The following is a 12,497-nucleotide window of genomic DNA, read 5'->3' as shown; positions in this document are numbered from 1 at the left end:
CACACGCTGTTGTCACATCTGTGCGAGAAGAATAAAGGAAAAAGCTGAGGTAGTTGTAAGACTGGAGATAGAACCCTCTTGTCCTCAGTCCTTTATATTCTATCACTGTGCCAACATGCATTATTCTGGCGAGACCAGGACCATGAGAGTGTAACTCCTTTGAGGATGAACAGCAACTACGCTACCAAAATTATAATTATTACTGCTTACCAGTAAAAAAACCTTAATAATTTTCTCAATCAAGCAACACTTACAAATTCGAAGCTGGTTATATGACCAACCAATATATTATGACAAACTAGATAGCTAGCTAGCTCAAAGAATACAGAAAATGAACAACAGTTGCCCATAAAAAAAAAAAAGATTACTTATAGGAGATTATAAATTTTTTTTTTTTTATTATGTGCAATTACAAGAATACACAGCACAATAAACAAAGTCTGGGAGCAACAAAACATAAGTGTTCTGTGTAAGGCACATACAGAATGACTGTTTTCTATGGAAAAGGAGCTTTGGAGACCAGATGGTTTACCTGACCTAGTGAAAGTCATTCTTGAATTCCGGACTGCCTGGAAAGCTGAGGACCAAGGTATTAGTCTACTATAAGTAATGGGTTTGTGTCACAACAGTTACTCATTATTCTGAAGCAACAAGATCAGAATACTGTAAGACAATAGCTTTGAATAAACTGGAATCATCATTACTTTTCAACAATTAAGAAAAGTTTCCATAATTGCAGGAAGCTACTTTTCAGTCTTAAAAGTAAATGCTGTCAAGAAAAAAGGGTATAGTACTCAAATAAGCTGGGCAAATTACAATAAAGAAATGGTAAACAAATAATATAAAAAGCAAAAAGGTTCACAAGATAGAATGATTACTCACTGTCTGGGTATCCAGCTTCTGTATCATGAAGGAAGTTTAAACTTGTGATACAAGATGTGTTTAGGAATTCCTGCATCTTGCCAAGAGAAACCCTGCCAATTGAATAATATTATATAAATGGACACATAAGAATCATAATTCAGGCAAGATTAAATCTTCAACTCAACAATGTTTCTGTTCTTGATAATTAAAAGTTAATACTGTATTTTGGAATGAAGAGAAAGCCAAACAAGCAAAGTATTGAAAACTACTTCAAAAGCACTGATGAAAAAAGCTTTCTTCCTCATAACCCTATAATAAATTGTTTAACACAGAGCATCATCATTGCAGTGATGCATTTTTCTGTAGATATACTCACAAACACTAACTGAATAACAGCGCAGTAACTAATAATTTCATCGTAAAAACGCCAAGCCTAAATGAAAAATAATACTATAAATATATCAACTGGGTGCACCTTGACAATCAAAGCTGTCTGCATACCTGCTTCTGTGTTTACCTATCCAGACACATACACATACATCACAAAAATGATAAATCTACTTAAACATCCAAATTAGAAAAATGCTGCATTGATGCAAAACTCTTGTCACCTAGATTAATCAGGAAAAGTTCCATCATTAGCCCTTACAAACGATCTACCTTCATGTCGAAGCATACTAAAGAAAAGCAAGGACCTCAAAACCAAGGACTGACATATTCCTGGCCTGTTTAACCAATTTTAAATGATAGAGAATTATCACAGCAAAGTTACTACCATTGCTCCTCAGTCACATGTAAGTACTTGAGGTGCTGTGGGAAAAGAAAATCAGGAACTGACATGGTACATGGCTATTAACCACACGACCCAAACATGTATATCAGTTTTGAATGAATCAATATATATTTGGAAATACAGATCCTTCTCCAGAAGCAAGAGTCCAACGCAACAGCAAATACACTCCTTCTTAAGTCTCCTTCTCTGATGGCTCTCTTTAGTTATATCACTGTCTCCATTTTGAATAGGCTGCCTCCCTAACTTGCTGAGTGGGCTCAAATAATTTAATCATAAATCAGTTTGATTACTAATCTTTGATATCTTGAGACCTGGGGATGAAAAAATATCCTGTCCTGAACCTCTCCTACAACAGTCTCTTCCCTCATGCTGGAGAATTCCATATTTATGCCCCAGTCCAGTATGTTAAGGAGCTATCTGAGGTAGTGATAAAGGGAAAAGATACAACAGAGAATGTTAGTTTTTGTTCAATGTTATCATGATTTGGAATTTTGTCATTCTGCAACTTCCATTGTTTGGACCATTTTTTGTCCACAGCATTGTTTTACCACTGATGAGTAACAAACTTTTAGTTTGGCTTCTTATTTGTTTATTTCTACCCAATTTCCTACATATTACATGTATTACTTACCATGTCTCTATGTTTATCACAGGCTTAAGAGAGAGAAAAAATACTTATCACAGGCAAATATGGAAAGTATATTTGGAATATACTGTCCAACTCCTAACATCAAGAGGTGGTTTTAGGGACAATGAGCAATTTCTCATACATTAGTTTCATTTCATATTACTCAGTGCTTTCAGTTAAAGGCAAAGCTATTATTTATTTCCTGCCCTGGCATATCAAGTGGAAAATTTTTTCTAATGAATATTTTGTATATGTGAAATTGATGATGTTTCTCAAAGAATGGTGAGACTGGAACTCTTAAAACTAATGAAATGATAAATCTCAGACATATATCAATGAACTTTTAATTCTTCCAATTCTTTATTAATAATTGATTGGAATGTCAAAGTAAATAACTGTCTGTGGTTATTCTGAGGTTATTTACCATTTTCTGAGCGAAGACTTTTCTAAAATGGTTGTCTGCTTATTCATTATATTCATTCTGAATATGGGAAAATTTAAGCATATTTTAAATGCCTGCCATGGCCGACCACTTTGCATTTAACAGTAGAGTACACAATGTGCAAGTATTTGCTTATAAAACATAATCATACACAATGTGCAAGTATTTACTTATAAAACATAACCATCAGATCATTACAGAATGACAAATTTTAAATCAATTTGTATTTTTCATAGCTAACAAACATTTGGTCTTAACATAAGGGGATTTCTCCAGCATCTAGCTGAGTTCGGTTATTAATGGCACAAGGTTTTGGTGGCAACGGGAGATGGCCAATGGGGAAAGAGGTGGGCAGAGCTCAACCTGGTTTCCCCCTAGTGGATGCTGTGATGCTACAGTTCTCTTTTAATTGCCTTCCAAGTAAGACGATTGCTGTCTTCCCGCTCAGAAGCCAGTTGTTTTTAGCTCTTCCTGCCCACTTGACACCTTGGTGTTCTGGTTTTTCATTCTCTTTTTTGCTATGTGATTCTGTTATGTTGTGCTATCTGTGTGTTTTTTGCATTCCCAGAAATGCAAACACATGAATCATCTAAGCAAGCCAGGCCTCAGAGAAGATGCCTGGGCATTGTAGTACCCTATGATCTCGTTATTTAGCCTCCTTGGTTACAGAACAGACCCACATTCCACTTGTAGCAGATGCAGATCTACTGATTGTAATGTAAGTAATCCCTGTTCCGAGTGTCGCAACTGGTTTCCAGAGCAAAGGAAGAATTTTTGTAAGAAGAGGAGACAAGAAGAAATCGGTTGCTCCATCTTGGGAAGGTTTCAAACCTCCAATGGTGGCAGATGCCTCCATTTCTTCTTGTTCTACCTCTTCCTTGCCAAAATATCCTCTCATTGCATCTTCTTCCCAGGAAGATTTCACCCCTTCTCGTTCTTCTACTGCTTTGTCTTTAGATGATTCGAGGAGGGTTCTGGAGATCTTGTAATTGATGTAGCTGCTCCTGTTTTTTTGGGGGAGGGGGGGGGGGACTGGCAAAGCTCCCTTATAAAGTTGCTGAGTTCCAAAGTAATGAAGCTTCAGCACTTCTGGGGAGATGCTTATCAAGCAGGCATTTAGATACCTTGTTTGAAAGCTTCAACCCTCAACGTGCTGTGCATCTCTGATACTGATGCTTTATTTGTGGCTTAATGAACACTGCTGCTTTATTTTCAAAAGCCATAAGAAGAAAGTTCCGTGTGAGTTACAGTAGCCATCCAGCACTAGAAGAAAACAGATAAAACAAAAAGTTGCAAGATTCTGATTTTAGATGCCTCATACAAGAAAACAGAACATTTTTTTCTTTGATGCATGCCTTTCAAGTGTGAAATTTAGTTGTGATGATTTTTGTTAATTATAGGAAGAAACATTAGAGACACGGTCATATACAATAATGGAATAAAATTAGATTTATTTCAATGTCTAGACTGTACCACATTCCCCACATAGTTTATACACTGATGCCCTGGATATAATATTTGCATCCATGGAAGATGCTGGCATTAAGCTGGAGCAATTTTTTAAGGTGAGAGGCTGCTTTGCTAGGATGCTTGATGAAAAATAAACTTCAATACAGAAGATATGTAAATTCTGTAGTTATTGCGTTTTGTTTCTGAATTTCCATCACATTATTTTGTTCACGTTTGGTAAAATCTTCTTCTTCTTCTTCTTCGTTTAACGTGCTTTTTCCCATTTTTCATATGGGGTAAGCATGATGCCTTCTATTGAAGGACTTTGATTTGGCTTTAGGGTAGGCCATAGCCTCGATCGGCTGCCCTGCCTGACATCGCTTAGACCCCGGTAGCACATGTATATGTTTCGTGCCAATCCCCAGCTCCCTTTCCCCTAGCAGCGCGGAGACGTGAGCAGTTTAGGCCGACATTTCGAGACGTGTAAGGCGTCTGTTATGTTTTTAGATGATGTTGGAGTGGCTTTGTTTGTGCATGTATAAAACACACGAAAAAATTAGTGTAGTGTTGGTGCAGTGGTAAAAGCTTATGGAGTTGCATCCACTCATATCATAACTGTTGTATAAATAACTACTTAATCTTTTATATCAGGTCAGGTGTTTAACAACTAAATTTAGCTAATTTTTTAACACAAAAACACTCAAAATATCATGAAGCATATTCAGCCAGGTAAGCCATCTACTTTACATTTAAAGACTTAAGGACTTTTTTGACATATTAATTTAATATTCAATGACATATTATGGTAATGAAACTGGCAACTTCAATTATAAGTAATATTTAGATGTTTTTTTTAAAGATAAGATCCATGAAAAAATTATAGTTTTGCACTCAGATCTGATCTGCATGTTATTCTCGTAGTCTTAAAGCAGTATAACCATACTACATTGTAGACTAAGGTTGCATTATGCCCTGTTGTAAGCTTGGTTCTACCTTTGAGATCCCAGCAATACATATACGGAATAAGCATATGTTTACCTAGGGGGTTCCCTTGGCATCCTGACGATCAATTTCTGTAGTCTTGTCAGGGCCAGGTCCCAAGGTTGCATGATTAGGAAGTTCTACCTGTATAAAGTAATTTAACATGACCATCAAGTCACATTCCTATCTTGTCACATAGCTTGTCAGAAATTTGTCCTTAACTGAAAGCAGAACATGGTAAACTTAATAAAGTCAGACAGCTATGTGAGGAGACCAAAAGGAATAGATGAAATATACAGTACATGGTAGAAAACACTGCAGCTGGAGTTGAAGGAAGCTGCAAAGAACCTTTAGTACTGGCCTCATAGTACAATGTAAGACACATTGTAAGCACAACCCCAGTGTGGGGGTATCATAATAAAATGAAAAAGATATTTATCTCACCTGTGAATATACCTATAGTGCTAGATAATACTGATGCTGTCACTCAGCATGGTAAGAGTACACAGTGACTCAAGAGTTCCAAATGAAGTAAAGTTTATGGGACAAACCCAACAGCAATTCCCCAATATTGGTCAGAATCACAATCACCATTACATACTAAGAAATGGAAATCACTAGTTTGAGCAATTTTGTCTGAAAGAAAAAAGAACATGGAAAAATGGTAACCATAAATGAAACAATAAGAAGAAGTGATTTGTTAAAGTGGATTAATAGTTGATGCAAAATCATCTAGATGATATTTTGTAATAAGTAAGAAAAAAGTGGCAGACAATTTTGGAATAAGAAAGGAAGAAAAAAAAAAGTGCTGAGCTATACAGTGTGACAACAAAATGGTCTCATGGGAGATGACTGACTAATAATAATAAGTTGGTTTAATGATTGCAGGAACATTTAAATGAGCAACTTCATTTCCTGGAAGAGGATATATGTGCATATACAACTGTAGCACACTGCAGCATTAGTTAACCCTTAAAAGCCTAATGGCGTACCATACGTCCGAAAATTGTCTGTTGATGTCAAGTGGACGCGTGTGAAAAATAATTATAGGCCTAGTTTGCGGAAGGACTTGAGGGGATGCTGGAGTTCACGGAAGAACGCCGCAGCCAACCAGACAGCATCCCGAGAGCGATTTTTTTGACGATCCGTGTTTGCAGAACTTTGGCGAGTGTTTGCGTATTTGTGCTGCAACAGGACGTTTGCAGAGATGTCTCAAAGCCGTCAGGCGTGCATACTGCCTGTCGCCACTGGGATGCTGGAGAAGGACCAGCAGCCAAAGTGACCCAGCTTCTCAGCGCTGTGTTGTTCGCCCACATGTGACCGAAGGCGACCAAGGACCACATCCCGCCTTTTACGACCCCTAGGAAGATCGGGGTGTCCTGAGGGGCATCCGTAAATTTTTGAAAAAAACTTTTCCTTCGCTGAAAATCCTGGCATTTCTTGAGTCACCTTCTCATAATTTTTCACCATTTTATATTATTCGTTACATAACGTGTTATACATCAAAATGTGCGCAATGTCATGTAGAATACAACAAAAAATAAATCATTCTTTTAGCTTTTAACAGTTTTGAAATATTTTCATTTAAATCACGATAACTGACAAAATTTTAACATTCGGTCAATTTTGACTCGACCGAAATGCTAGAAAAATGCTATCGTAAGCCAAAATTCTTACATTCTAGTAACAATCAATCATTTACCTTTATTCTGCAACAAACAGAAAGTCCCCAGTACAATATTTCAATTTATGGTGAATTTTTGAAAAAACTTTTTCCTTCGCTCCGCAAAAAATCCTAGCATTTCTTGAGTCACATTGTCGTAATTTTTTCGCCGTTTTATATTATTCGTTACATAAAGTGTTATACATCAAAATGTGTGCAATTTCATTTAGAATACAACAAAAAATAAATCATGCTTTTAGCTTTTACCATTTTTGAAATATTTTCATATAAATAACGATAAATAGAAAAAAATCAACCTTTGGTCAACTTTATTTCGATCGAAATGCTCGAAAAACACTATAAAGCCAAAATTTTACATTCTAGTAACAATCAATCCTTTACCTTCATTTTGCAACAAACAGAAAGTCTCTGGCACAATATTTCGATTTATGGTGAATTTTTGAAAAAACGTTTTCCTTCCATCACGCGCTTGAACTCCGCTAAAAATCTAGCATTTCTTGAGTCACATTGTCGTAATTTTTTCGCCATTTTATATTATCCGTTATATAAAGTGTTATACATCAAAATGTGCGCAATTTCATGTAGAATACAACAAAAAATAAATCATGCTTTTAGCTTTTACCATTTTTGAAATATTTTCATATAAATAACAATAAATAGAAAAAAATCAACCTTGGTCAACTTTAACTCGATCGAAATGGTCAAAAAATGCAATTGTAAGCTAAACAACTTACAGTCTAGTAATATTCAATCAATTTCCTTCATTTTGAAACAATTGGAAAGTCTCTAGCACAATATTTTGATTTATGGTGAATTTTTGAAAAAACTTTTTTTACGTCCATGCGTTACTTAATTCATGCATCATTTTGTGATAATATTTTCTCTGTGTTGCTTTAATCGTTTTACAATTTGTTATATACCAAAATCATTGCAATTTAGTGTACAATACAACTAAAAAAATTAACTCATTAGCTTTAACCGTTTTGCTTACAGCGATTTGTATACAATTATATACATTTTTTTTTTTTGCTGTCATATATTCCAATATTTATATATGATGATATTTTTTCATTTCTGATGATTGCATACTAAACTTCAGGCAATGAGAAAAAAGGAGCCAAAAATGAACTCTTAATCTTAAAAACTAAGCGTGCTGTGATTTTTTGAAAAAAAAAAATTTTTTCCGCTTCGGTGCTAGCTCCCGAAAGCCGCCGGCATACGGGAGACGTTTCTGTAAATAGGGCTTCGGCGTTTAAGGGTTAAAATGCTTGACATGCTGCTGATGAGGCTTGTGTAGAAGTAATTAGTGGAAAACCAGCCATAAAGAAGATGAAAAAGACAATTAAAGTGCTGATGTCTTGTTTCTCTTAGAATCTCAACTTTTTGATGGAATAAATTCTTGGTAATTATATGTCAATGACAATAATGATGAAGAATGTATCTCCTTACCTAGTACCGTTGATATAACCACTCTTCAGTTTCTTCAGGGTTGAGATCATTGCAGTTGGTATTTTTCCATCCTCTGGGTAAAGGAAAAGGAAAATAAGTTTAACAAAACTGAAATTAACATTTGATATCAAGAAGAAATCCAACCTCAGGTTATCATTCACTTTACAAAAATCCAATGGAAACTTTAACATTTACTTTTATAGTATATTCTGCAAATACAAACCACCTATTTTATTTATGCTAAAACACCCATGCAGTCCAGTCAGATCACTTCCTATTTTAAAGAGATCCTGAACTTCACTTCCTGTTTTAAAGAGATCCTGAACTTCACTTCCTATTTTAGAGAGATCTGAACTTCACTTCCTATTTTAAAGAGACCTGAACTTCACTTCCTATTTTAAAGAGATCCTGAACTTCACCTCCTATTTTAAAGAGATCTTGAACTAATGTCAGTATTACAACAGGAGACTCTAACTCACTACACTGTAAACATCATGATGCCAGGAGAAAGCAAAATAAAATCTAATATCCATCCCATGAATAAAATACAAAATGTTTACACTAGCATAAAGCTCAAGTAAAAGTTACTCTAAATAAAATGTAACCTCACCAGTTTGCATAGTATCAGCTTGGTTAAAAATATGACAGTCCTTGACTTATGTGAAATCTAATTCTATGCTTTCCTTCTCAATTGCTATACCTTGATAAAATACATTAAGGACTGCAAAAATGATCTCTACATGCTGACCTTTTCATTACATAGAGAAATGGAACAGAGGATGTTATCTGTGATGTAGGAAGAGTGATTAATATGCACAACACAGGATGTTACAGCATAAGTAAAATAAAAGAGTTTATACAGTGTCCAAATACACAAATCTTGAGATTCAACAAACCCCCTCTCATGATTATTGATTTTTATGGGTAAGCTGAAAGTTATATGTTTCCACTGAAAAATTTTAAAACACACCATTGAATCAATATGTACCACACATATAATACATTTTAAACAAAACTTGACAAATGCAACTAATATAAAAAATATATCTTTGGAAAGCACTCACTTTATCAACATTTACAAGATATTCAAAGAGTTTTTTCTGTCACACTAAACTTGTCCCTCTACCTATTCAAAATAATCAGGAAGAATGTCACTACAATACTTATTCTTGTCTAAAGTCTCAACAGCAAGATAAAATAAGTATGTAAGTTAACAGATAAGGACAACAACAACCATATAATAATAATAATAATAATAATACTTACATCCTTGAGAATACTTCTAAATCAAAACTTATGCTACCTACTTTACTGCAAAGCACTCTGACCATAAATTCTCAAATACTGTAATGTTGTTCAACCTTTACAGATGCTCTTTAAAAAAGTTTTCTTATAAGGCTAGGGCATACAGTTGAATTTGAAGTAATTTAATTTTCAATGCTAAGTCTACTCAGGATTTAAAGACCTCAGACTGAATACAATAATTAAATACAAAACCAGTACACAAAGTATGAACATCCATCTAGCAACAAAGATCCCTGATGTAATCTCTCATAAATAATGCATACCTTCCAAGAACATCATAAATTGACAGTTTTACTGTGAAGACCAAACATCTACAAAATAAAAATTACCATACAGTAGCAGATGATACTAATATTTTTTCATAGCATCCACAAGGTATGCATGATTTATACCGTTAGCGGAATATCTCAAGATATAGACACATGCACTAATTTTCTTTGACGTGCAGCATCATTTTATTTGGCGTCCCATTCAACATCATATCTCATTGATTTTTAAACTGGAAAGAAACTGATTCATATAGTACCTGTTTGTTTGCCCAATCGCTGGTTGATGAAATTTAAAAACGATGAAACATTCATGGCTGTAGTTGTAATTTTATGATAATAAAGGTCTAAAAAAATTAGATTATTATTTCAAATTACAGCATGGTCATTTAAATTAGTTTCAGGTTCAATTATCTGTGCACATTACAAATAACTGCATCCATCACACATGAATGATAAGGGCATTTCACTAAAGCATGTGGAGATTCAGTATATAAACATTCTCTTCAACTTATGCATGGAAGCTGTGTTTCACTGTTGTGAGGTCCATAAAATCAGGGTCTACATGAAACTCACCTGATATATATATCCCCAAGACAGTAAAGCTGGGACTGAGCCCAAGGCTAACTGGTTATGGAAATCATGCATCATACAAGAATATGCAAATAACCATAAGAACAGTATGGCATAATAAGGTATATTATTAAGATTATAGTCTGTAAGAGTATACAGAACTTCACAAAAAACCCAGTTGTCTAATCACATTAGACTAGAAATTTGTCCTTTGTCCCATTTCACACCGTCAATGCACGTAAACCGTAATCCTGACTATCTTATATATAATCTTTACAATATAAACACTAACTAGCAAGATATATCAATGTTTTAACTTATGAAATGAAGTTGAAAAACCTTCAGAACCTGACCCGTCAAAGTGAATCATGGAGCGCTCATATCAAGGGTGCAGATAACTTAACAATTTATGCTTGTGTCAATAAATGACATACCATCAAGGTAGCTGGATGCCATCCTGAAACAGACAGTGGGCCTGCCAAGATATTTCCAGGTTGATGCCAAATATGCCAGTCCCACACTAAAGATGAACACCGTAAGGTCCGCATCATTGTTCAGGTAACTTTCTTCATTATCTAAATACTAAAAAAATAAATTCAAAATATGCAAACTTAAAAGATATTCAGCATTAATGTGTTAGAGAAATAAAAGCAGAAATGCAAGGTAACAAACTCAGGAAACTAAATAAAAATGAAGGTTATGAGGTGAGACCCAGATGTACTAAGAACCAGAAATGCCTTAAAACTCTATTATAACACTAGTAATGTACTGGATACTGTAAATGCCTGCTGGGGATTTAGTATTTTCATATGAAATATGGCTTAAATATGACATTTTTATGATAAAATAAAGTTTTATACATACTTACCAAGTAATCACATAGTTATTAGTTTCAACTCGCACAGCAGCTAAAAGTTTGAAATTCGAGGTAGCGCTACTTTTGAATTGAGTAGGTAACTAGCCCTACCCAATTTCAGGGAAAGAGAGGAACAACTCAGCAAAAGCTTCAGTTTGTTTGTGCCCTTCTGTCCATGCGAGGGGAGGAGGGGGGCTCCGATCATGTAATTACTTGGTAAATATATATAAAACTTTATTTTATCATAAAAATGTCATTTTTATATAAGTAACTTACCAAGTAATTACATAGCTGAATCCCACATTAACAGGAGGTGGGATGCATGGACATATCTACTCCAAAACATTAGTAATGGTAATGAATTTGAGAATAGAAAAGTTGCTAGCATTGATACAATGCTTGTTGTTCCTTACCTGGTAAGAGAGCTACTGCATGAAGATACTGCCTCTGGTTGGTGCTCATCTTATCTTGTATTGGTGAGGCCGCATGGACATGGAGCGCCTACTACTTCAGTGGGAACTTTGCAGCGAAGGACATTTCTGTTGGCTAGCAAAAGCATCCAATGTTGCCCCTGCCCTGGGCACAGTACCACAAATAAAAAACAACGCTGGCACCTCCACCACATAATAAAAACTGCCACCCATTCACTAAAAAGCTGGTGGGCAGTCCAGGTACACAGTACCCCCAGGCTCCCCTAGAACTCGACACCTTATGTCAAGGCGAAGAGAAAAAAGGATGGAAGGGATGCTTCCTACGCTTCTTCCCCCAAAACCATGCCTGTTCCTGACAACAGATCCAGAGTACTGCAATTTTCATACAGAGTTCCCGCAGGTAACGGGTTGCAAAAAATCGAATTGCACCTCAAATATCTTGCTTGAAGAATGGAGGAAAGGAACAAGTTATGTTTAAAAGCTACCAAAGTAGCAACTGCTCTGACTTCGTGAGCTTTGACTTTAAATGAGGGTAAGACATCCTCCCCAATCAGAATATGTACTTCTGAGATCAGGTCTCTGAGAAAAAATGCCAGGACATTCTTAAGACAGTGGATGAGAAGGATTTTTCACTGAGCACCATAGGTTACTTGCAGGTCCAAGGATTTTCTCAGTTCTGTGCAAATAATATCTTAATGCCCTCGTGGGACAGAGAGCTTTCTCTTCCTCTTCTGGTCCCAAGATCTCCATCAGGTTCTTACTAATAATGGGGCAAA

The 12,497-nt window shown here is 35.5% G+C and overlaps 1 protein-coding gene across 14 annotated transcripts in view; it reads right to left on the bottom strand.

Moving 5' to 3' along the window:
- Positions 1-12,497, bottom strand: part of LOC136831460 (probable phosphorylase b kinase regulatory subunit alpha) — a 239,786-nt gene that overhangs the window by 162,699 nt on the left and 64,590 nt on the right. For 10 of the 14 annotated variants that reach the window (XM_067091940.1, XM_067091944.1, XM_067091947.1 and 7 more), the window contains exons 12-13: positions 8,291-8,363; positions 883-974 (exon numbers count right to left, since the gene is read on the bottom strand). In XM_067091940.1, the coding sequence (XP_066948041.1) occupies positions 883-974; positions 8,291-8,363 (165 nt within the window). Of the gene's footprint in view, positions 1-882; positions 975-8,290; positions 8,364-10,868; positions 11,017-12,497 lie in introns of all 14 variants that reach the window. The other 4 variants (XM_067091936.1, XM_067091941.1, XM_067091945.1 and 1 more) reach the window with 1 other exon arrangement.

This window comes from Macrobrachium rosenbergii, chromosome 48, assembly GCF_040412425.1.
Source record: "Macrobrachium rosenbergii isolate ZJJX-2024 chromosome 48, ASM4041242v1, whole genome shotgun sequence".
Taxonomy (NCBI): domain Eukaryota; kingdom Metazoa; phylum Arthropoda; class Malacostraca; order Decapoda; family Palaemonidae; genus Macrobrachium; species Macrobrachium rosenbergii.
This window is presented reverse-complemented; position numbering and strand designations above follow the sequence as displayed.